The 27294-nt window shown below is 44.7% G+C and overlaps 1 protein-coding gene across 2 annotated transcripts in view; it reads right to left on the bottom strand.

The window, feature by feature from the left end:
* PHF24 (PHD finger protein 24) overlaps nucleotides 1–27294 on the bottom strand; it is a 213956-nt gene that overhangs the window by 8586 nt on the left and 178076 nt on the right. For both annotated transcript variants that reach the window (XM_069748242.1, XM_069748250.1), the window contains exons 4-7: nucleotides 14213–14291; nucleotides 11500–11702; nucleotides 6755–6921; nucleotides 470–571 (exon numbers count right to left, since the gene is read on the bottom strand). In XM_069748242.1, the coding sequence (XP_069604343.1) occupies nucleotides 470–571; nucleotides 6755–6921; nucleotides 11500–11702; nucleotides 14213–14291 (551 nt within the window). The remainder of the gene's footprint in view (nucleotides 1–469; nucleotides 572–6754; nucleotides 6922–11499; nucleotides 11703–14212; nucleotides 14292–27294) is intronic.

The raw sequence follows: 27294 nt of genomic DNA, 5'->3' as shown, positions 1-27294 counted from the left end.
AAAGGTTGTTCAAAACTTTTTTTATCCTATAACCCGCATAGAGTTAGGTGCACGCGATACGGGTTTGCTGTAGACATTTCAGCACCAAAGTCATGTCTCTTGGCAGGAAAAACTCAGCATAAAGCATGTTTTTTTGTGTGTTTTTGTTCATGTGTTTTTTTCCCATTCATTTGAATAAGTGAAAATCATTTAAAGAACTGACATGTTGCAGATCTGAAACCACTGAAAAAATAAGCCGCATGTGCATGAGACTTCAGAAATTGCTTCCACTTTTCTGGTACTGTAAAACACTGCATCAAAAATGGGCAGAATATAAAGCTTCAAAAACACAACGTGTGAACAAGCCCTAACACTACTTGTAGATCCAACTAAAATATTCATGTATTTTTCACATAACTCAACACTTGATGGGGGGTCGCACGTTAATAAAAGCTTCTCCACCTGCCAAAAGATAAAAGGCCACACTCACTTGTTCTCATCCAGGACGGTGGCCAGTGGAACCTTTTCTTGGCTTTTTCCACTTGTGCTGCTGGCCGGGCTACTCTCCGACATGGGTCCAACATGGCTTATACTGGAGTAACGAGTAAGAACACAACATATTACAGCAGATTTGTATATAGGAATTTGGACTTTCCCATCTAAACCTCAGTCATACACTGGACGATAAAGGAAGACAAGCAATGACCCACAGAGAGGACACAGTCATCTAAACTAATATTTAGGAAAATCGACCAACTCATGGCCACCACAAGTAGCATGGAATTCACTAGAGCCATGTGAGGGTTCATTTAATGAGGTTTTCAATGACATACAGTCACCACACAAGCACACCGAGGTGCCCTACTAAATGCCTCCATGACGTTGTCACTCATATTCAGTGCCCCCATTATTTGCCTCCATAACTAGAGTAGTGAGAGGGCTTCCCAAACGAGACCAACATCCTAAATGGACAATTAAACAACTTTCTTGTTTTCAGTCCAAATGCGATCTGACAAAACATCGGATCGAACTCAGACCAATATTATTCAGGCTGGACAGACATCTGTTTGGGATGATTTAGTGAATCCTGCACTGAGCAGGGGGTTGGACACGATGACCCAGGAGGTCCCTTCCAACTCTAACATTCTATGATTCTATTCTATGGGGCCGCACACACGTCAGATTTTTTCCTGAGACCGAGCCAGTCCGAGGAACAAAATCACAGCATGTCCAATTTGCATACGATATTCAGATCACGCTCGGCCATGTAAGTCAAAGAGTGCGTGGAAACCATCGGTCTGATGTCATCTGGGTGTGGTCCGATTAACACGGGCTGACACAATGGAGAAGATGGAGATTTTTTATTTTCCATCTTCTCTTCATTGGAAATTGGCAAACTCAGATCAGAGTGTGATTTACATAATCGGCCCGATTCGTTCAGATGAAAGAATCTACAGTCCTGTGACCCTCGCCCTAGAGTTAGCAGCAGGATGGGAAAGGTGTTTGATGCTGGTCTCTAGAGCACGGACATGGGAAAACATCTCAAGGAGGGCAAAGAAAACAGACAAATGAAAAGAAGGAAAGCTAATGAAGTGGAAATTGATTGCAAGATAGTTCTACTCTCTGTTAAAAACCTCAGCACCTGAGATACAAACAGACCTCATATCCAGCCTATATTACTGGCAGGGATTCTCCAACAAGATAGTTCAAACTAGGATCAGGCTGCAAACTGCATATCAGGAGGACCGAAAATAAAAAAAAGGAATGAAGACAGAAACATAATGTAATTTTATTAACTAAGAGTAACTAACAACATGCAAAAAAAACATTTTTTTTCATATCAAAGAAGTCTATACAGGTAAATGGAAATCTTTCAGCAGATTTTTGCTATGATATCTGAGACCAGAATAACATAGCGCATGAGAGTCTGATTCCAGGGAAGAATCACTTTTTTTCCGCTTCTCAGATGTGAAGAAATTAGCAATCAAAGTACTTAGCACCTAATGAGCTAACATTTTTAAGTCCAGATGAGTGTTATCAGAGTTTTTGCTAGAGACATGTACTTCTTCTCCCTTTATGATGCTAAATCCCCACCATAGCTTAGTGCTAATTTCTCAGTATATGAGATGTATAATGGCGGCCAGCCTGATCTTCTGGTCTAACCTCCTGCATGATTGGACAGCACAGGTGACTAACTCAATTCAGATAAGGTCTCTGTGGGGGAAGGGGATGCACAACTACATTTAGCAATGTCACATTACAAACATGCAAATTGCCTCTTCTGAGAAAAAGAGGACTTAACTCTATAGCGCCACCTGTTGGAAGTAGCGATCCTACAAGTCACAATCAACTCTTTAACAAGTCGTGCAATATGACTTAGGATAAAAGCCAAATTAGTATCTCAATTCGCAGACACGGTGTTTCGGGCTGTTGGCCCTCATCAGTGCGAAGCATGAGAACTAATTTGGCTAGGGGAGAGGCTCTGGACTGGGGTCTAAGGGTATCGTTTCTCCTTATGGAGAGTGACATACCATCTCTCGCTTGTCAAGGTAAGGAGGCTTATTCGCCATGCAATGCTCCTCTGGGAAATATAATATGCAAATTGCCTCTTCTGAGAAACTCATTAAAGAGTTGATTGTGACTTGTAGGATCGCTACTTCCAACAGGTGGCGCTATAGAGTTAAGTCCTCTTTTTCTCAGAAGAGGCAATTTGCATATTATATTTCCTAGAGGAGCATTGCATGGCGAATAAGCCTCCTTACCTTGACAAGCCAGAGATGGTATGTCACTCTCCATAAGGAGAAACGATACCCCTTAGACCACATTACAAACACTTATTTATTTTTATTTTACAAATTTATATAGCGCCATTACTTCCATAGCGCTTTACAAACATTATTGGCACTGTCCCCATTGTGACTCACAATCTAAATTCCCTATCAGTATGTCTTTGGAATGTGGGAGGGAACTGGAGAACCTGGAGGAAACCCACGCAAACACCGGGAGAACATACAAATTCCTTGCAGATGTTGTCATTGGTAAGATTTGAACCCAGGACTCCAGCACTGCAATGCTGCAGTGCTAACCACTGAGCCACCGTGCTTATCAGCGCTCCTACTTTCCTCTCCACTCTCAGTTCTGCTGTACTGCCCCTCCCCACACTGAGACGAGAGCCCAAAGTGTCAGTATCGCACATATGTCTGTTGTGCTCAACTTGTACTTGCTCTGCAGTAAGATCATAGAAGGGTGTCATTCCATCTCACACAGTAGCCCCGAACAGGCAGGTCATTCCTTTGTGATACAATGACAGCTATGAACTCACTCCAGACTGATTGCAAATTGCTTGAGCACAACAGACAATATTGTAATTACTGACACACTTCATAATCAGGAGAGCTGATAAAAGGGTTTGTAAAGTGACACAGCTAAACTCAGCTGTACTGCCCCTTCCCCAATACTGACACATGCAGGAGGTTACACCAGGAGATCACAGCTGCCTGTCATTATACCTCTCATACACAGAAATCTTCGCTAACCTATGGTGACTGTGATCTTTCCATTGCATGTTGCTGCCTGCTTATAATTGGTTAGAATCCTACATGGAGAAAAGTATACAACCCTATAACTGTCTGATAACACCCTCTTGGACTTAAGCAAGTTAACCCATTGGATGCCAATATTTGTCGACTGTTCCCACAGACATCACCGAGTTCGAACAACTTTAGTCTACTACTAGGGAGGGCATTTAATTTTCCTAAAGGGCTATAAGTCATGGTGGGCAGATAATCGACAAAACTTTTCAATTTAGTCATGACGCCACCGCTTCAGCTAGAGATGCAAAGCTGGAGCAGGGTAACTCAAGAAACTGCTTTACTTGTTATTTTCATACAGCAAAACCCATTGGAGATAAAAAAAAAAATGTATTAGTGGAAAACCATTTTAGAGTGCAGCATAGGTATGTTCACGTTATAGGTTTTTGGCTTTTAATGGTCTTTGCTGGGTTAAAACAATAAAATGGATATTACTGACTTTCCACGAGTCCAACACTGCCACTGCTATGCTTGGTTTACCGGCTGCATGATGACGGCCTGACTACAGAAAATATGATCTACTCAAACATTCATTCAGCAGCTCATGCGGTCTTCATTGGCACATATACTGAGCTCAGTGATTGGCAGCAGCATTGAAGTGAGTTGTAGTCATGACGTCACCACTGCAACCAATAGAGAGCATAGCTGTTTCAGCAAAGCAGTGCTAGAGGGGTTGAGCAAAATCCCATTTTTTTATTTTTTCACGATGCTGGCCATTACGTACCAGAAACCTGTAATCAGAAAATTTCCTTACGTAAAAAATGAACTATACATTTCTTGGGCTCATTCAGGAATTCGGAGCCTTGTGTTCCTCATGGTTCCTATGACATAAACAGTGTCACATGATAGCTGTAGTAGACAACGCCCATAGTAGCCAAATAATGCCGGTCAGGAACAGCCAAAGGGCCTGATGTGGACCACAGGCCGCACTTTGCCCACATCTGGTCTACTAAGTATAGGAGCCTTAACCATTCTGTATCTGAATTTCAGGTATAACTTCCTTTCCTCGCTTTTAATTCTCATATAAATGGTGAGGGCAGGATAATGAAATAATAAAAACACAATGAATACTGGAGGCCAGTAATGGAGTCTCCATATCTTCTTAATCCGATTATCAGCATATTGCTTGGGAAAATATCATATTTTACTGTTGGATAAAATAGAAGACACGAGAGAGTAATTATCTTTTATTAATAAGACCATTAGGGACGTAACGTTCTGCATATTTATTAGCAGCATTAAAACCTAATATCCGGTAACGTCGGATGTTTTATCTTCCAACAATAAGAGCCAAGTTCATTTTTATCTTCCTGCAAATTGGTCTTCAAACAACAATGAACATTTCCATCACTACGAATCTAAAGTTTCTTCTCAGCCAAGCAGGTCCATCTAATTGTACAAAAGCTATCTGTACGTCCTAAAGGAGCCTAAGGAATTTAATAGAAGGAATTTACCGGACTGAAGCCCTCACTGCGGGCTAGTGATTAGCATGACAAGAAGAAACTTCACCTTTGGTGATCACAACCATTTATTACATGATTTATTACTTGATCCATTCATTTGTGAGAATTTTATACCAAGGCGCAGGAATGTGGCTTATTCCCATGCATGCCATATTATAATAGCTCTCTAGGGCTTCAGAATTCGAACCCATGGGAATGTAGCTGGAGGGGCTGCAGGGGAAACATTTGTGAAGACCTCAATGTCACATAAGAAGACAGGACTACTACAAATTACATACGTTGGGTAAGGGGCTCTGGAATAGTTTTTGTACCGGAGCTTCAGGCTATGCCTCTAAGGGCGAGACACAACTTTGACATGCTCCTGAGCTTGAAGGTACGTTCATACAGGGAAGTGGATGGCCTACAGATTTTCGTTTGCATTTTTCGAGTGTAATACGGTGGAAGCAAAGTGATGAGATTTTACCAAATTCCCCTAATGAAGCCAATTCTACCCAGTATAAACATACCCTTAAAGGGAAGCTGTCAGGATATTCTAGCAACCTCAACCAGACAAAATGAGTCGTTAATGTGAAGAAGAGTCATCAAGGTGGTTCCTTGTCAACTTGTAATTGCTTCACTGTCAGGTCTCTTATTATATAAGGGAAAGACCGGACAATCAATCCAAAGTGGGTGGAAGACACCAGCAGGGAGTTACCCCCACAACTCTTCTCCGATGTTCCTGACACTGGATGCCACGGAGTTTCCAAAAAAGGCCTCGTTCACACGTTGAGTATTTGGTCAGCATTTTACATCAGTATTTGTAAACCAAAACCAGGAGTGGGTGATAAATCCAGAAGTGGTGACGTGTTCCTATTATACTTTTCCTCTCATTGTCCCACTCCTGATTCTGGATTACAAATACTGATGTAAAATACTGACCAAATACTCAACGCGTGAACGTGGCCTAAGGGCTTGTGCACATGACCACATTATTGGTCCAAGTGAAATCCGACAAAACATTGGATCATCCATGGACCAATGTTAGTCTATGGGGTCGTGCCCATGCTGACCGATAATCTCAGCATGGGTTTGATCCGATATTCAGATCGCGTTTCACCATGGAAGATAATGATTCCATGGAAAACATCAGACTGTACTCGGATGACATTGACTGAAACAATGGAGAAGATAGAAAATATATTTTCTCCATCTTCTCATCTGAGAGAATGGGATCACACTCTGAATCTGATCAGAACGTAATTTGCCTAATAAATCCAATTTTCTCGAATGGCAAAAAATACGCTCGTCTGTAACGAGCCCAAAACATAGCTGAGGAAGCCTCACCCTAGCTCATGCTACCTGAACCTCAAGATAGGTTCCCTAGAAAGCTGATATACTTCTTACATGAACGCCGCCATGAGGTCCTCCTTGTGTAGCTTTGTTAAAGAACGCAATGGATGTTCGTAACACGTAGCTGCGTCTACACTCATGATGGAATCTATTTTTTAATTCAATAAATTTTACAAGCTTGGAAGCTCCATCTTTTTTTCTCTATCCACAAGTGGTCCCTTGAAGATCCATGCCTCCTAGCTGGGGTGAGCTGGTTTATCGTTACCTCCTTGTGTAGCACAAAGCTGACATCAGCCACATCAGCTTTCATATTTGCAATCATAACCCAGAGGTCCAATTATCCAGAACACATGCTTCACACTCACACATCGAGTATCAGAGATGAACACTCACCTGACGTTACATGACGCGGCCTCTTTAGATTGCTTGCGGAACCAGCCATGCTGGGCCTTTCTGCACTCGCTGCCAGTAATCAAGCCATCATTATCCTGGTCCAGAGTCAGAAAGGTGGCACGAGCTCGCTCCCGCTCCTTCTCCGATAAAAGCCTCAGCAACGAATTCTTTTCAAGAGAAGTTACAGAAAACAAGAAATACATCACATATAGCATAAAAGAGACGGTTATCGTGATGAATGGTGGCAGGAGGGTTGCGATGGTCGCATTGCACCACTGGCTTTAGGGCTTTGACCTTGGGCGCAATGACTTATCTGGGCTATTTGGTTACTCCAGCATTGGCATACAGTTATCAGCATATTGTCTAGCCATTAGTTTTTAAGATCTTTTTCCTAATAAAATCACATCGGCAAGGTGAGGGAGCCAACCTCTCATTATGATCAGATTATGCTTTGCAAATGGACCTTCTTTGATATTTTTTTATCCGGCTTGATGAAGGTTGTGGTTCACAGCAGAAACACATTTTGAATAAACTACATCATTTCTACCAAAAGTCTTCTTTGACAAGTAAGCTAGCAAGAAGCAGAGAACGCCATGTTTAAACCTCTCAATAACAAGCCATAAAACTTAACTTTTAATGCTTAAACCTAAACGCATATGAGGCATTACTAAAATAATGTTTTTCATCTGACTACAATTTATTGACTTTAAGGATAGCTACCTATATTTATTGAACTGATGGCATTACTAGGTAGCAGAATAGGACATACAATTAAAGCACACATCCCCCAACATGTTTCACCGCATGTGCGGCTTCATCAGGGGATCGGACACGAGTATGAATCATTATTATATCAATACCTCGTATGCATTTTAGATTTTGCATTAAAAGTTAACTTTTATGGCTTGTTAGAGAGGGAATTAAACATGAGGTTCTCCCCTTCTTACTAATTCAAAATTATATCGCCTCAAGTCATTCCATTTTTTCATTTTCTTCCCCTTGTTCCGTTTTGTTATATTGGCAAGTAAGTGTTACATTTGGCAGCTTTCTATCCAGTCCTAATAAAAGATTTGCTTCTTCACCTAGTCAAATCTCTTTGGAAACCTGGGAGTTTTGACAGGAGGATCTAGCAGCTTGCAGATGAATGGTTCCATAGATACCTACAGGCCCTAGATAGAGACGTGCCCAATGTCACAAGAACACAAGGTGAGAAGATCGTTATTTAATCTGCACCTTTCCTGTTTTTTTTTCTTCCAAACACTACACTTAGAAAGCGCCCCTTCTGTCTTTCCCTCTTCTCTCCAGTTTTGTGGGTCCTGTTTATTAAAGGGAACCTGTCACCTGAATTTGGCAGGACTGGTTTTGGGTCATATGGGCGGAGTTTTCGGGTGTTTGATTCACCCTTTCCTTACTCGCTGGCTGCATGCTGGCCGCAATATTGGATTGAAGTTCATTCTCTGTCCTCCGTATTACACGCCTGCGCAAAGCAAGATTGCCTTGCGCAGGCATGTACTACAGAGGACAGAGAATGAACTTCAATCCAATATTGCGGCCAGCACGCAGCCAGCGAGTAAGGAAAGGGTGAATCATACACCCGAAAACTCCGCCCATATGACCCAAAACCAGTCCCACCAAATTCAGGTGACCGGTTCCCTTTAAAAGGAATCTATCACCAGGTTTTTGCTCATCTGAGAGCAGCATGATGCAGGGGCAGAGACCCCGATTACAGCAATGTGTGTAAGTTTACTGGTTGCAGGAGTTGTGATAAAATCACAGTTTTCTCTGCTGCAGATCTAGCAGTTCTCTGACTGCTGAGCTCTGTATAACGCCGCCCACAACAATGATTGGCAGCTTTTTGTGTACACTGTGTACAGGGAGAAAGCTGTTAATCAGTGGTAATACAGAGCAGCAGGACCAGGATGCACAAGACACAGTCATGTAGTGATAATCTCCGGCAGATAAAACACTGATTTATTTTATTGAAACAGCAACACACAGCCTAGTAAGTGACATCACTGGAATCAGGATCTGTGTCCCTACATCATGCTGCTCTCAGATTGCAAAGCAGAAACTTACTGGCATATTACCTTTAATAGAACTACATGAAACCCATTTTAATTGGCAGCAAGGGCAGACCTACAGATAAGTGGTCATCCATATAATCCACCAGGTATGTTGTGGGGGACATCATACTGAATGGGGGGGGTACAGCCATCATGGTGCTGTGGGGCTTCATACTGAGTGGGAGGCAGCCATCGGGTGCCATGACGATGAATGGGGGGCTGGCATTGGGGGCCATTATACTGACTGCGGGTAGCCATTCTGTGCCCTAACACTGAATGAAGGTGCAGCGCCCCAGAGTCCTGGTCATTGCAGTAATGTCGCTCTGCCACCAAGGGGAGTGATGTTATGTCTGATTGCACTAAAGGAGTTCACCTGACCAGGTATCACAGTCACACATTACACTTCACACTCCGGCCACCAGGGGGAGCAAAAGGCACTATGTATTAGGCCACTCCTCACACTCTGGTAAAACTGGGGGTTGGATAGGAAGTTAGGTGAGAACGCAGCCTGGGAGAGCTCCAGGGAGGACCTGTCAGGGGTGGGTTCCTGGCAGGTACCTAGCAGAAAGGACAGATCGTTACGGAGCCGCGCCTGCACTACCTTGCGGCGGCATCCTAAGGAAGGACACGAAGCGAAGGATATTGTGGAGAAGTGAGAAACGAAATCGCAGCACAAGGAGATAACCAGTAGGAGTCGTGCCCCGAGATCGGCAACATCCTACTGAGGCACATAGCCAGTGGCCGAAACGCAGAGGAAGTAACAGACTTCAAGCATTACTTCAAACAGCGGCAGGACAGTTGATTATAGGCGGTCTACCTTACATCACCTAAGCAGACATAGTGGGCAAAGTTGGAGAGGGGCGTCTCTAGGGTCCCAGAATAGCTCCGAGCCTACCCGTCATACGGGTGCTTCCTAGCTAGATAAACTTGGGGGACGGAGAAGAGAAAGAACGAATACGAAAGTTGTGAGGACTATCCCGAATGCTCAGCAGGGAAGCACTACAACACACAGGCGCTAGTTGGTAGGCACTGATTTCTACCTGCAAAGGGAACTCTGGATGTGCCTTCGGACTGGCCGGACTCAGCCAGCCCTGTTAGCAGTGCTCTGGATTGCGGATCCCGAAGTCTTCAGTAAAAAGGTAAAGAGACTGCAACCTTGTGTCCTCGTTATTAACTGCGCCTCACATCATCGCCACCTACACTACTGGGAAGCCCTGGGGATATACTTCACCTGTGGGAAGGTATACCATCTAGCTGCCATCACATCACCCCAGCGGACCCCTAAGCAGCGTCGGTCACACTGACCGAATACCACAGATGGCGCCACGAACCCTTGACAAATACTCATCACCCCTTTTATTGGACGCCCCTTAGCAGGGTCACGGACCGGGTCCAGCCACCGTGACAACCCCAGCACCGAGACAGAGAGGACCGGTACCGAGTAACCCGTGGCCCTGCGTCTGGGGGCGTTCCAAAGGCCATTGAGGGAGCAAAATTGAAGATATAACCCAATGGCATCAAAATGTCTTTTGAAAAAATGCTTAAACAGCTTATGCCTACAGATTATTTTTCCAAATTACTACCAGTTAATGTCTGCTCTCCTCAACTTCTTCTGCTGCGTAATCCCTGTGTGGGGCGCGGACCGAGCTCACTAGATGACGAGCACCAGTGCTATAAACCTATAGTCCAATATTTTTAGAGATTGCTTTCATAAGACAAATATTATGGCAGATCAATACTTAGAATAAAGAACCAGAAACTCACTGCACATTAATTCATGATCCTCAGCACCAAAAGCAAAACAGTCTAACAAAAAAATCACAGAATTTGATATATCTAAAAAGATTGAAAGTCGGTGGGCAGGTCCTTGGTTTCTGTAGCTTAGAGCATGAAAATAAGACTCTGCCTACAGTCCTGGCCCCACAGCATGGGTGTCACGACTCCCAGGTATACTGCTGCGAGGAGAGCTGTGTGCCACAGCAAGGGAGCTGAGAGCAGAGAGGCCGGGAACTCACCAGGTAGCAAACAGGCCCTGAGCCACGTGACAGGGAAGGAGGTGGTCGAGGGAGGCACCAGACGCCAGGGTGCAGAGGAGACGATGTATACTGGAGAGTAGTTAAAATGTGCCAAGATCAAACCAGGAGATAACGAGGTAACCAAGGGTGAGGCGCAGGGATAGTCAGAAAGGGAGCTAAAGGTCAGAAAACCAGCAGAACAATCAAGCAGAGTAACACACGGAGTGCAAGGCAAACAAATGCAAACCGAGCAAACACTCAAGGGGTCAGACACACAGACTAATCGAAAGTATAGCTGACAGGGAATCCTAGTCCAGCTGACAGGGAATCCTAGTCCGGAGTGTGAATAAATACCCCTCCCAGAGCCAAAGAGAGGCCAGCAATACTAACCCTGAGAGAGCAGGACATGGACCATGTCCTATACCATGACAATCGGCATCTCATTAACTGATAACTTCTAACCCGGATTACACAAGAACCACAAGACGGATTTCTTCACCCCAGATATAATTTTAATCAGTATAACAGCGCCAACCTGACAGGGTCTGTAGTTTACTTAGCAAAATTCTGCTGACAGGCTCACTTTAAGTAATTTTGGAATATCCTGTGGAACAAAATGATGAGGATTTTGATAATTTGTAGGCAAAAGTGCCAAAAACAAACCGACCTGTGAGCGCAGCTTCTGCAGTAGACAGATAGACTCATGAGAAAGGAAATCAATCCACTCAATCTGCCCCTTCTTCTCGGGATCCATGGAGGAGAACTGTAGACTGGCTTGCTCCTCCAGCTCATCACTCAACTGCTTCTCCTGCATTCGTCGATTCACCAGGTGCTTGTAATGGAGGAAGTCATCCAGGTTCAGGGTACATTCTGCGAAGAGAAGTGGTCATCAGTAGAGAGCTCCATTAGTCTACATCTCCTAAAGAGACACTTATTATGTACAGATGAAATGCTCTCTAACACTCTAATGACCAAGTCATTTTTCTTGTCAGTCCTTCTTCCATTACATCAGAATAACTAATCTTTAAGGCTCTGTAGCCATGATGTAGAAAATGAATTAAATATAGGATATATATATATATATATATATATATATATATATATATATATATATATATATATATATATATATATATATATATATATATATATATATAGCATCTCGGCAAAAATGTGCATTCACAACTCGCTCCCACTGTTCAATCAATCTTCTGTGCCAGCAGCGCTTTCTTGTTTTTATTTTGGCCCGCGTGTCCCCTTCCCCCTCTGTTCCTATTATTTGTCTATGTGCACGGAGCGGCAGATGTTACACAGGACTGATTGCTAATGAAATGATTGCCTCTTGTAACGAACCCAACTCGAACATGCAGCACCAGCTTTAATTAGGCAATTACAAACTGAAAAAATTGTATGTGTAGGAATAAACAAATAGGAAATGTAATTATGGCTGAGAGTACTTGTGACATGTGGGTAATCAGGAGACACGGAGTTAATGCTGCAGAAGGGCTGATGTAAAACCAACTCATAGACTTACCATTGGAGCATAGTTTTATTTTTGGAGCAATTTTAGAAAACAAATATATTTTCCCTAAAAAATGCCCCTCTCTCCGCCATCATTTTATTTCAGTATCGTTAAAGCAAATGACAAGAGATAATCCGATCTGTTGTTTTTACAGTTATGACGACAGATTAAAAAGGACCCACTAATTTTGTGCATTCAAAATTCATTGATGTCAATAGTCGATATTCCAATACATTGATTTATCTGCTTTATGCCAGGACTCACGATATGGAAAAATAATCTTATTCAAGGGGTCATACGGCATTAAAAATATGAGGCATCATTCTTTTAAGAACAGCGCCACACTTGTCAACAGGTTGCATGTGGTATTGCAGCTCAGCCACGTTCACTGTCACTTGCCACAAATATGTATTATTTTATCTGGTGTAAATGCCGCTGTTCTCCTGAATCTGGTGCTGTTATTCTTTTCTTCGTACTCCTCTTCATTCCTGAGATATGGCCTATTCTTCGCTGTAAATAAATCTGGTCTTTTGAAAAAAAAGGGGCGTGATCTCACACACTTACTCGTGGGCGTCATCTTGAGCATCACGCCCATTTGGCTAAAAAGACGAGATTTATATGTCAGGGAAGATGAGGCCATATCTCTGCAACGGAGAGGTACAGGAACAAAAGAAAAACATCGGCGGATTCAGAAGAACAGTGGCATTTACACGGGGTAAAAAAATGACATTTTAGTGGAGTTGTGATGCAAACTATGAACACATGAAGCGCTGTTTTTAGGGAGAAAGTAACTTTTCTAATCCTTTTTAAGATGTACAGGATTAGAAAAGAAGAGACTTGTTTGGGCTAAAGAACACAAGGAATGGACATTAGACCAGTGGAAATCTGTGCTTTGCTCTGATGAGTCCAAAGTTGAGATCTTTGGTTCCAACCACCGTGTCTTTGTGCGACGCAGAAAAGGTGAACGGATAGACTCTACATGCCTGGTTCCCACCGTGAAGCATGGAGGAGGAGGTGTGATGATGTGGGGGTGCTTTGCTGGTGACACTGTTGGGGATTTATTCAAAATTGAAGGCATACTGAACCAGCATGGCTACCACAGCATCTTGCAGGAGCATGCTATTCCATCCGGTTTGCGTTTAGTTGGACCATCATTTATTTTTGATCAGGACAATAACACCAAACACCTCCAGGCTGTGTAAGGGCTATTTGACCAAGGAGGAGAGTGATGGGGTGCTACGCCAGATGACCTGGCCTCCACAGTCACCAGACCTGAACCCAATCGAAATAGTTTAGGATGAGCTTGACCGCAGAGTGAAGGCAAAAGGGCCAACAAGTGCCAAGCATCTCTGGGAACTCCTTCAAGATTGTTGGAAGACCATTCCCGGTGACTAGCTCTTGAAGCTCATCAAGAGAATGCCAAGAGTGTGCAAAGCAGTCATCAAAGCAAAAGGTGGCTACTTTGAAGAACCTAGAATATAAGACATAATTTCCGTTGTTTCACACTTTTTTGTTAAGTATATAATTCCACACGTGTTAATTCATAGTTTTGATGCCTTCAGTGTGATTGTACAATTTTGATAGTCATGAAAATACAGAAAAAACTTTAAATGAGAAGGTGTGTCCAAACTTTTGGTCTGTACTGTTTATATATATTTATTTCATTACATAACACAAAGAAAATATCTGGTATAAATAAACCCCGAGACTGAGTTCAGCTGGTGAGTGGTAAAAGCCCCGGGGTATACACAGATGTTATTATCTCGTCTGCCGGATAACAAGGGTCTCGGCAGAATGTGCAGGGGCGTAATCGTCTCTACGCCGCAGTTATTAACACTGGATCAGCTTGTCCGCTCACCTGGGATAACTTTACATTGACTGAACGTCTCCATCAGGCTGTACATCTCTTCCTCTGTCAGCAACAGGTTCAGATTGTCCTGCAGGAAAACACACATCAGATTTGTAGGTAGAGAAATGTGAGCTCCACTTATTCATGGTCTGAGAATGGAAACACGTTGAACTCATGCCTATTAAAGTAGGAAGGAGTAGTAATGGCAAAAATACAAAATTTTCAGGATTTGATTAAAAAAAAAATTGAGGGCTAGTAAAAGGTAAAAAAAAAAAAAAAAAAGACCCAACTATCCTAGGTCCACCCATGCTGCTATACTGCCACTGTAGCTCCACGCCAGGTCCACCACTCGCTTCAGATCAGTCTCCTCTTCAGTCCGGATCATCTGCCCGCGACTAAGCCTCATGTGCAGCGTGAAACACTTAAATATTGTCCATCAACACATGGTGGGTTGCACATCATTGACATCTATGGTGCCCAATGTGACCATGAGAGGCATTTGTCAGCGTGAGAAGACACAGACAATTTCAATGACTGATCTGAAGTGAGCGGAGGACAGGTGAGGAGTCAGACCTAAGACAGGGGAGTATAAATGTTATTGTTTTTACCTTTTCCCAGAGCTTCGTTGATTTGAGATCTTCCGAGACCATAGAGAATGACAAATGTCTTTTAGGGGCAAATTCGATCCAAACCAAATTTTATTTTGTCCGAATTTAATCTGGTCAAAAATAATTTTGAGAGATTCAATCTAACTTTTACATTAAATGTTTTTTTTTTTTTTTTAATATTGGATATATTTTTTTAAATTTAAGATATCACTCTATTAAAAATATAAAACATATTGCAATTTTTTTTCAACGCATACCACTAGGATTAGTTTAAGACTCCTACGGCTTGTTGCGCACATGTTCACATTGGCAGCAATAGACTGGCTCAGATCCTATTGGTTTATATAGAAGCGTTATCTGAGTATGTTCTAATCTGGATAAAGGTGTTCGTGAAGGCACAGTAGGAGGAGGCGCGTTGTGACATCCCCTATTGTGAATGGTGGATCCTGTGTTATCTGCAGGATCTGTTGTTGTTGACTATGGGACATGTTGTTCGGCTTGACATGAGCCAACTGGGTGAGGACAACCAAAGAGCCAGCTTCTTGGACTAGGCCAAGTGAGACCTTATATCTTAGGACCTGGAGAAGCCCTGCGTTGGAGAGATCGGCATTCTCTAAAAGCTTCAAATCAGCATTTCTGATTATTCGAGAATCAGCCCAGCAAGGACCCTTCTACTTCAGTCTCAGGACGTACCGGTACCATCTGTACCCCTCGTCCTGTGGCTGTCCCTCGTCCACGTTACATCGGTGATACTTGCACTAATCCTGGATCCTTGCAGCTTCACTTCCAGATTTGTTTTTCATAAAGGTTAGTGCACCCTCATCCCTCCCTGTATGGAGGGGGCTGTCTGTCTGGCTCATTTCAATAGGTAGCCCAACCCTCTTCTCGGCCTATGCAGAAAAGTAGGCTGGCCGAACCAATAAAATTAGGCAGAGAGTCAGCCCTCCTCCATACACGACAGAGAAGAAAGAAGACGTTTTCTCCTGTGTTAGAAGGAATCTATAAGTTTCACAGCTTGGGTTCCTATTTTCGAGGTCAAATTTTGTAGGTATAAAACCCTTATTTTCTACATTTGTTTGACCACAGTTGTCACATTTCCTATCTGATACATTCATTAGCCGCGTCCAGTGGAGTGTTCCTTCCCAGAAAATTGTGTTATGGATTTAATATGATAATAAATCAATGCTTTGGTCTTTCCAATAAATTCAAGTACAATATTAATACACGGAAAGTATAAAGTAATTGCAGCCATTAATCACAGCTCCCGTTCTATAGCATCTACATTAAACCTTAGCGATGCAGAAGCCTGACAAGTTATACGCTCACAATTACGATATTCACACTTCATCACCGGAGTTACGGCGTTGGGGCAGGCCGGGTCAGGCGGAGTTTACGGCTCGGCAGGGCCATTTGTCACACGCCGCTCATTTCGAGATAATCAATATGTAATAAACAGGCACAGCATGTATGAGCTTATCAGTTGTCGTAAAGACGAGTCTGTCTCTGAGGAGCCCGGACATAATAGTGGTAGACTATGCTAAAATAGATGGACATCATCACCACAAAGGATGACAAGGTTTCATCTTTTGGACTCCATTCGTCTCATTGCAGTAAATGAAAATGTTGAGGGTCAAGTCAAAATTCCTTTTTAGAGTCTACATATGTAATCCCCCCTACAGAAAGTGAGAATTTTCTAGCATTAATCCAGCCAGGAATTCAAATATGAACATTTCTACAATCTGCTTATCCATCATTTTGATATCATTTGGCCACAGAAACGTTCTCCGTCACCAGACCAGGCTTTTGTGTGATGATGGTAGCAGCACACGGCATCTGACACATCTCCACGGGCGTCATAGGAGATTAAAGCTGATGCAGGATCACACCGCAGGAGAGGAATAATTATACACAGGGAGCAGGCAGCGGAAAACTGCAAGCAAAGCAAACAGCCGCCCTCGCCCTCCGCAGAGAAGCTTCAAAGGGAAAAATCCAGTGTAGAGAGAATGCATTAAATGATCCCACCATGGACAGCACCACTGATATCAGATACTGGGTCTCAACTAAAATACCAATTTTCATGCTCTTACGGGGCTGCGTCATCAAACCTAGATATATAGCATAGATTATTCTAGGATAAAGGTGAAGCAGAACTGGCATAGTCGTGGATTGTGACGCTGAACTAATCGAATAGTGAGGGCGAAGCAGTGCTCCTTCCACAAGACAATGGCCTCCCCATAGATCGTAGCACTCATTTGACAATTAGTTTCACAACCTACAATCCGATAAGCCTGTGACATTGATTGAGTACCTGAGAGGCAACGAATTTCTAAAAACAGAACGACCCAGAAAAAAAGGTACAAAATGGTCTCTAAATCACGTAATATTGATTAATTATTATCAATAAAAACATAGACTCATGACTAGGGCGAAAGTAAAATATAGTGTGTAAATAGGATCCAAAATAGTCTCAGCATATTCAGAGAAAGGATAACATGTGAGTAACATGCTAAAGTGCCATCCTGGAAAATATCAACAGATTTCACAGAGACTAGCAAGATAATTCTCATGGTGGGAAGACAAATGACTTACAAAGTGCGAATAGATGCCCTCCTAAAATGTGTTCCAGCGCCCCAACACATTTCGCCTTGCTTCATCAGGAGGCATTTCGCAAAGTAGCTCTCGCGCTCTCAGTGATCTCCTATAGGGTTTATTTAGATATGGAGCCTGGACTGTGAATCATATCCTGCAGCTGAGATCCGTGGAGCAAAATATGCCACCAGTTTTACTATGGATATCTACAATTTTACGGTTTGAAGAAGCTTCCGAGTCCCATCAGAAACTACATCTGAAAAATTAGGACCAACCAATATTTTTATAACTAAAATTATCCGACTGAATAAGGCTACGTTCACATTTGCATTGCGCGCCACTGCATCGGCGACGCAACGCACAACGCAAATGAAAACGCACCAAAATGCATGCAAAAACGCTGCGTTTTGCGACGCATACGTCGTTTTTTGCCGAAATTTGGACGCAAGAAAAATGCAACTTGTTGCGTTTTCTTGGCCCGACGCTTGCGGCAAAAAAAACGCATGCGTCGCACAACGCATCACACAAAAACGCATGCGTCCCCCATGTTAAATATAGGGGCGCATGACGCATGCGTCGCCGCTGCGTTGCCCGACGCAAACCCGACGCAAACACGCAAAACGCTAATGTGAACGTAGCCTAAGAGATGAACCTAAGTATCAGAAGATAAACCAAAAGAAAAATGGTGCTACAAAATCTCACAAATATATCAACTTTATTAAATAAAAAATAAAACAGAGTAGCTCATTGTAGGGCTAACAAGAAACCTCCGAAGGTATATACGGTAATTGTTATGCCCACATATCTAACATATACATCATACAGAAGAGTATAGGAGGCAAACATACATTCAGTAATAGTAATGTGAAGACCTGTTAGGTGTGCACAGGTCCCTGACGAAGATGGGTGAAACGTGCGTTGCGGCGCAGGGCTACATGCCTAACAGGGTTCCACATTATTACTATGCAAGTTTGACTTCTATACTATTCTACCTGATGTATATGTTAACCATTAGTGAGTGTACTGCAATAAATATGGGGACATATTAATTATATACTGTTTATAGCTTTGGGAGGTTTGTCATTAGTCCTCCAATGAGCTACTCTGTTCTTTTAACAAAATCCATTACCGTATATACTTGAGTATAAGCCGAGATTTTCAGCCCACTTTTTTGGGCTGAAAGTAACCCTCTCTGCTTATACTCGACTCCTACCCAGGGGTGGGCAGGAGAGGGGGAGCGGAGCTGTGTAATAATACTCACCTGCTCCTGGCACGGTCCCTGCACTTCTTTTCCCTGGCGCCGACAGCTTCTTCCTGTAGTGAGCAGTCACATGGTACCGCTCATTACAGTAATGAATATGGACCCGACTCCACTCCCATAGTGGTGGAGCAGCATATTCATTACTGTAATGAGCGGTACCATGTGACCGCTCACTACAGGAAGAAGCTGCCGGCGCCGGGGAACAGACGTGCAGCAACGGTGCCAGGAGCAGGTGAGTATAATGCAGTGCTCGATATTCACCTGCTCCCCGTTCCACCATCGGCGCCTCTCCGTCTTCCGTGTCCTCTGCAGTGACGCTCAGGTCAGAGGGCGCGATGACGCGATTAGTGGCCGCTGCCCTCTGCCTGAACGTCAGTGCAGAGGCCAGGAAGACACAGCGGCGGTCGACAGTGTAACGCGGAGCAGGTGACTATAGCAAGTGCCGGGGGCCTGAGGGGTGAGTATGTGATTTTTTTATTTTTTTTTTATCGCAGCAACAAAATATGGGGCAAATGTCTGTATGGAGCATTTTCTGGGGCCATGTGCAGCATTATATGTGGCAATTATCTGTATGGAGCATCTTATGCGGTCATGTGCAGCATTATATAGGATAAATATCTCTATGGGGCCATGTGCAGCATTATATGGGGCAATTATTTGTATGGAGCATCTTATGGGGTTATGTGCAGCATTATATGGGACAAATATCTATGTGGGGCCATGTGCAGCATTATATGGGGAAATTATTTGTATGGAGCATCTTATGGGGTCATGTGCAGCATTATATGGGGCAAATGTGTCTATGGAGCATCTTATGGGGCCATAATCAGCATTTGTGCAGCATTATATTGGGGCATATATTAATATGGAGCATCTTATGGGGCCCATCACTTTATGGAGCATTATATGGGGCTCCTGATTCAATATGGATATTCAAAAACACTCAAACTACTGATGTCTCAATCAATTTTACTTTTATTGGTATCTATTTTTATTTTTGAAATTTACCAGTAGCTGCTGCATTTTCCACCCTAGGCTTATACTCGAGTCATTAAGTTTTCCCAGTTTTTTGTAGCAAAAATTATGGGGGTCAGCTTATACTCGAGTATATACGGTATATTTTATATTTAATAAAGGTTATATACTTGTGAGATATTTTGTAGCACCACTTTTCTTTTGGTTTATCATCGAAAAATTGTACAGTTTTGCCAGGATCAAAGGTTTGCTCGAATCTAGGGTTGAGCGAAACGGATCGTTCATTTTCAAAAGTCGCCGACTTTTGGCACAGTCGGATTTCACGAAACCCGACCCGACCCCTGTGTGGGGTCGGCCATGCGGTATGCGACTTTCGCGCCAAAGTCGCGTTTCAATGATGCTAAAAGCGCCATTTCTCAGCCAATGAAGGTAAACGCAGAGTGTGGGCAGCGTGATGACATAGGTCCTGGTCCCCACCATCTTAGAGAAGGGCATTGCAGTGATTGGCTTGCTGTCTGTGGCGTCACAGGCGCTATAAAGAGGCGTGCACGCCGACCGCCATCTTACTGCTGCTGATCTGAGCTTAGGGAGAGGTTGCTGCCGCTTCGTCAGAAGCAGGGATAGTGTTAGGCAGGGTCCATTAACCCCCAAACCGCTTGTGCTGTAGCGATTTCCACTGTCCAACACCACCTTTTGTTTGCAGTGGAAGCTACATTTTTTTTCCTCAGCGCTGTGGCTCATTGGGCTGCCCTAGAAGGCTCCCTGATAGCTGCATTGCTGTGTGTACACCGCTGTGCAAACCAACTGCTTTTTTCAAAGCACAAATCCTGTTGTTCCTTCCTTTCTGCACAGCTATCTTTTTTGTTTGTCCACACTTTTTATTTAATTTGTGCAGCAGTCCACTCCTTCTTATTGCTGCCTGCCATACCTGGCTGAGATTACTGCAGGGAGATAGTAATTGTAGGACAGTCCCTTTTTTTTTTTTTTTTAATTCTCCCTAAAAAAATAAGTTGTGGGAGATTAAGATTGGCATTTCTGCTTGTGTGCCAGTCCTGAGTGTGCCATCTCTCTTAAATAGTGGGCCATAGAAAGCCTAGTGTTTTTTTTTTTTAAATTTGGTATCTAAATTCTCCCTAAAAAAAAAAAAAAAACAGTGGGAGATTAATATTGGCCTTTGTGCTTGAGTGACAGTCCTGCGTGTGTGGCATCTCTCTCATTTGGTGCCACAGAAAACAGAGTGTGTAACATCGTGCCTGATATTCCTTGCGGTCTCACCCACCTATAAAGGGATACCTAATCATACAGAAGTTAAAGTTCACCTTGTAAGTTGTTTGACAGTAACAAATACCGATAGTTTGGTGACGTTTTTAAAACAATGAGGAAGTCTGGTGGAAGAGGTCGTGGCCGTGGGCGTTCATTGTCAGCTGGTAATGATGGTAGTGGTAGTGGAGCATCGGGTGGTCGTGGGAAAAACAATATAGCACCTAAGTCTCGAGCTGTGGAGCCAGGTTCGTCATCTGGCTACACAAGGCCTCGAACGCTCCCTTTTCTGGGAGTAGGAAAACCGCTTTTAAAGCCGGAGCAGCAAGAGCAAGTTTTGGCTTTCCTTGCTGACTCAGCCTCTAGCTCTTTTGCCTCCTCTTCTGAAACTGTTAAATGTAAAAACAGCGCGTCGTTAGTGGATGTTCACGGTCAGGGACAAGTCGCTTCCTTGTCCTCTTCAGCAAAAACAACAACAAGAGAGAAGGATGCAGCAGGCGACAACGGGTTACTCCATGGAGCTCTTTACACATACCGTCCCTGGCTTAGAAAGTGAAACACTTAACAGGCCATGCCCATTACAAGTTGAATCTGACATGGAGTGCACTGATGCACAGCCACAGCCAGACTACTATGCTGGTCCTTTGACTCAGACCACAACATTGCCCTCGCAGGGTACTGATCCAGAATCAGACCCTGATGAGACTATGTTGCCCCGTCACGAACGCTATACCACCGACTTACACGGTGACACAGACGAAGTTGCACACGAGCTAGAAGAGGAGGTTATAGATGACCCAATTGTTGACCCCGATTGGCAGCCATTGGGGAAACAGGGTGCAGGCGGCAGTAGTTCTGAAGCGGAGGAGGAGGGGCCGCAGCAGGCATCAACATCGCAACAGGTTCCATCTGCCGGGTCTGTAGATGGCCCAAAACGCGTGGCAAAGCCAAAACCTGTTGGAGGACAGTGTGGCCATCCGGTTAAAGCTCAGTCTGCAATGCCTGAAAAGGGATCCGATGTTAGAAAGAGTGCAGTCTGGCATTTTTTTTAAACAACATCCAATTGATCAGCGCAAAGTCATCTGTCAAAAATGTTCAACTACCTTAAGCAGAGGTCAGAATCTGAAAAGTCTAAATACAAGTTGCATCCATAGACATTTAACCACCATGCATTTGCAAGCCTGGACTAACTACCAAATGTCCCTTAAGGTTGTAGCACCCTCGGCCAATGAAGCTAGTCAGCAACGCTACATCCCTTCCGTCAGTGTAAGGCCACCATTTTCCACACCACCTGCAGTATCTGTGCAGGTTTCTTTGCTAGGCCAAAGCAGTCAGGGTCAGGGAATCACCAGTTTCGTAGTAGGAAACACTGCATCTAGGGCACCGGCGGCAACAATACCGTCTCCAACCATCTCTCAGTCTGCCATGTCCACCGGCACCCCCGCTTGTTCCACGATCTCCAGCTCTCCAGTCCGGCTAACCCTACATGAGACTCTGGTTAGAAAAAGGAAGTACTTAGCCTCGCATCCGCGTACACAGGGTTTGAACGCCCACATAGCTAGACTAATCTCGTTAGAGATGATGCCCTACCGGTTAGTTGAAAGCGAAGCTTTCAAAGCCCTGATGGACTACGCTGTACCCCGCTACGAGCTACCCAGTCGACAATTCTTTTCGAGAAAAGCCATCCCAGCCCTCCACCAGCATGTTAAAGAGCGCATCGTCCATGCACTCAGGCAATCTGTGAGTACAAAGGTGCACCTGACAACAGATGCATGGACCAGTAGGCATGGCCAGGGACGTTACGTGTCCATCACGGCACACTGGGTGAATGTGGTGGATGCAGGGTCCACAGGGGACAGCAATTTTGGGACAGTTCTGCCTAGCCCACGGTCTAGGAAACAGTTGGCTGTAGCCGTTCGCACCCCCTCCTCCTCGTCCTCCTGCAGAAGCGAGAGCTCGTCCACAGACCGCAGTCGCCCAACCACTCCATCCGCAGCTGCCACTGTTGCACACCAGTTGTCCCATTATGGGGCAGCTACTGGCAAGCGTCAGCAGGCTGTATTGGCTATGAAGTGTTTGGGCGACAACAGACACACCGCGGAAGTTCTGTCCGAGTTCTTGCAGAAAGAAACGCAGTCGTGGCTGGGCACTGTAGATCTTGAGGCAGGCAAGGTAGTGAGTGATAACGGAAGGAATTTCATGGCTGCCATCTCCCTTTCCCAACTGAAACACATTCCTTGCCTGGCTCACACCTTAAACCTGGTGGTGCAGTGCTTCCTGAAAAGTTATCCGGGGTTATCCGACCTGCTCCTCAAAGTGCGCGGACTTTGCTCACATATCCGCCGTTCGCCCGTACACTCCAGCCGTATGCAGAACTATCAGCGGTCTTTGAACCTTCCCCAGCATCTCCTAATCATAGACGTTGCAACAAGGTGGAACTCAACACTGCACATGCTTCAGAGACTGTACGAACAGAGGCGTGCTGTTATGTATTTGTGGGAGGATACACATACACGGGCAGGCAGTAGGATGGCAGACATGGAGTTGTCAGGTGTGCAGTGGTCGAAGATACAAGACATGTGTCAAGTCCTTCAGTGTTTTGAGGAATGCACATGGCTGGTAAGTGCAGACAATGCCATAATAAGCATGAGCATCCCCCTAATGCGTCTGCTGATGCAAAGTTTGACGCACATAAAGGAGCAGGCATCTGCAGCAGAGGAAGAGGAAAGCCTTGATGACAGTCAGCCATTGTCTGGTCAGGGCAGTGTACAGGACGAGGTAGCGGGCGAACAGGAGGAGGAGGACGAGGAGGATGATGGGGATGGAGTATTTTTTTAATGAGGAAGCTTTTCCGGGGCCACTGGAAATTGGTGGCATGGCAAGGCCGGGTTCTGGTTTTTGGAGGGACACAACTGACGTAGATTTGCCTGAAACAGCCCCTCAACCCGGCACAACCGCAGATTTGACAACTGGAACTTTGGCCCACATGGCGGATTATGCCTTACGTATCCTCAAAAGGGACACACGCATTACTAAAATTATGAACGATGACGATTACTGGTTGGCCTGCCTCCTTGATCCTCGCTATAAAGGCAAATTGCAAAATATTATGCCACATGAGAACTTGGAACTAATATTAGCAACCAAACAATCAACTCTTGTTGACCATTTGCTTCAGGCATTCCCAGCACACAGCGCCCGTGATCGTTCTCACACGAGCTGCAGGGGGCAGCAGACCAGAGGTGTTACAGGTGCAGAAATCAGAAGTGGCGTTGGACAGAGGGGTTTTCTGACCAGGTTGTGGAGTGATTTTGCTATCACCGCAGACAGGACAGGTACTGCAGCATCAATTCAAAGTGACAGGAGACAACATTTGTCTAGTATGGTTACTAACTATTTTTCATCCCTTATCGATGTTCTCCCTCAACCGTCATTCCCATTTGATTACTGGGCATCCAAATTAGACACCTGGCCAGAATTGGCAGAATATGCATTGCAGGAGCTTGCTTGCCCAGCAGCTAGTGTGCTATCAGAAAGAGTATTCAGTGCTGCTGGTTCAATATTAACCGAAAAAAGGACTCGTCTGGCTACCCAAAATGTTGATGATCTAACCTTCATTAAAATGAACCACAACTGGATTTCGAATTCTTTTGCCCCACCTTGCCCGGCTGACACCTAGCTTTCCTATGAAAAGGTCTTGCTTGTGGACTACTCTGACTGACTTTTCCAATCGCGTAATTTGCAGCAGCTGATTGTCCAGCATACGACATGTTTACACCTCCATAAATGGCCAAACTCCCCCCACGGGGCCGTGGTCTCGCCACTTGGCGCAAGCACCCGTGAGAGTGCCGTTTGTCTGAAGAGGTGGGTGTGCCCGCTTTTGGTCGACGGCATTGCCACTGGGTCCCTCATAGTACAATAAAGTGTCTCTGGCAGTGGTGGTGCGCACCCAACGTCAGACACACTGTTGTAACATGAGGGGCCCTGGGCCTGTACCGCCGGCCACAAGAGAGTTCCCCCCCCCCCAGCTCAAACATTGCTCTACCACTTGCACAATTATCTCTCACAGTTCCACCAATGTTTAGTCTATGCGCTGACATCATTCAATGCCTGGCACTGACAATACCATTGTGTTGACATGTATGATGGTACTTAACATAGTCAGGGGCAGTGTCCTATATTTACACCAGTAAATAATTAGCGCCAAATTACTAGGTCTAAAACGCAGTAGAGGAGCCCACCCCTGTACCTAAGTATTCCACCCTTTTGTGTTTTGGTTTTGTTGAAATGCGAGACATTAACATCTATTTATTTTTTTGGTGCCTGCGTACCCCTGCAAGAGAATTGCAAGTGCCTACAGCCAAATTTTGTTTTGTTAGGCCTACTACGCCTGTCTGCGGTCCCTCCTTCCACTAGTCCTCCACTGACCAGACCACTACTGCCCGTGTACCCCTGGAGCCAATTTAAAAGTGCCTACAGCCAAATTTTGTTATGTTAGTTCTACTACGCCTGTCTGCGGTCCCTCCTTCCACTAGTCCTCCAGCGTCCTGTCTACTGCTGCCCGTGTACCCCTGGAACCAATTTAAAAGTGCCTACAGCCAAATTTTGTTATGTTAGGCCTACTACGCCTGTCTGCGGTCCCTCCTTCCACTAGTCCTCCAGTGACCTGTCCACTGCTGCCCGTGTACCCCTGGAACCTATTTTAAATTGCATAGAGCATCCTTTTTTTAATAGTAGGCATACAAATTCTGTCTGTGGTCCATAATTGAAATTGTCCTCCACTGAACAGACCAATGCTGCCTGTGTACCCCTGTAACCTTTTTTAAACTGCATTGAGCCAAATGTTGTGTTTAAGGCCTACTACCTGTGTCTGTCTGCGCCACTCAATACAGCTGTCCTCCTTTTAAAAAAGCTGAGCGTCAATAGTCTGGTTTTCAGCCTATAGGAATTTGAAAACTGCATTGGGGCTACTACTACTACTTCGGTAGGGCCTACTAACGGTGTCTGCCGCTCCAAGGTGTTCCCCAGGTTTCCTCTCCATAGCTTAGAGCTTCTAGCTCTCGTTTAGTAGTTGTTGAAAACAACACTGCATTCGGCCTACAAGTTGGGTCTGGGTTGTAGAGACGGTGTCTTCCGCTCCAAGGTGTTCCCCAGGTTGCCTCTCCATTGCTTCAATCTTAAAGCTCTTGTTTAGTAGTTGTTGAAAACAACACTGCATTCGGCCTACAAGTTGGGTCTGGGGTGTAGAGACGGTGTCTTCCACTCCAAGGTGTTCCCCAGGTTTCCTCTCCATTGCTTCGATCTTCTGGCTCTCGTTTAGTAGTTGTTGAAAACAACACTGCATTAGGCCTACTAGTTGGGTTGGGTCCTTCTATCTGTGTCTGCCGCTCCTTGCTATTCTCCTACAGTGAACAAAGCTGTGCCGCCGGTTTACTACTGTTGCCAATTTTGAACTGCATTTAGAATACTTACTGATTTGGGCCTACTCTCTGTGTCAGCCTCTCATTCCAGTTGTCCTCCACTGAACAAAACAATGCCCCCTGGTTAGTCCTGTTACCAATTTTGAACTGCATTTAGCCCACTTTATTCTTTGGGCCCATATCTGTTTCCCCCTCATCCTGCCCATTGCCCAGCCAGTGATAGATGAGTCTGCTGGTACATTGACCCATAATGCAACATTCCCCGTGCACGCTACACTGCATGTGACCCTGCTGAAAGTCAGGTCCCCCTTCCCGCATACCATACCACCTTACACGGGGACAAAGAGGAAGGTGCAGATGAAGGTGCAGGTTCCTTCATCAGGTGGGGGGAGGAATACTCGTTGGCGACGTCACTGGCACAGGGCCCCTCATAGTACGCAAAAAAGTGTTGCTGCCGGTGGGAGGCGCCCCCGCCGTGCAAACACACCGCTGTACTTTGAGGGGCCCTGTGCCAGTGCCAGTGCCAACGAGTGGGCCCCCCCTGCTTGCTCAGGATCACAGCACTTGCAAAGTTGAAATACTTACCTCTCCCTGCTCCACTGCCGTGACGTGGTCCAGATTTTCTGGGCCCACTAATTACTTGAACCAGCCCTACCCCCCCACAACTTTAGCCAAATGACCCCCAATTTCAAATGCCTTACAATTATTATAAGCTAAATTAAGATTGACAAGCTTCAGTAACAAGAATGGATGTTTTTGCCATTAAAATGGGCTCTGTACATGTTTTCCTGGCCTCTACTCACTGCCGACTATGCTCCCCCATTGACTTGCATTGGGTTTTGTGTTTCGGTCGATCCCCAACTTTTCGCGATAATCGGCCGATTCCACTCGACTCGACTTTTGAGATAGTCGGGTTTCGCGAAACCTGACTCGACTCTAAAAAGGTCAAGGTCGCTCAACCCTACTCGTATCACTTAA

The sequence above is a fragment of the Ranitomeya imitator genome, chromosome 1 (genome assembly GCF_032444005.1).
Source record: "Ranitomeya imitator isolate aRanImi1 chromosome 1, aRanImi1.pri, whole genome shotgun sequence".
NCBI lineage: Eukaryota > Metazoa > Chordata > Amphibia > Anura > Dendrobatidae > Ranitomeya > Ranitomeya imitator.
Note: the sequence above shows the minus strand (reverse complement) of the source record. Positions and strands in the feature narration are given on the sequence as shown.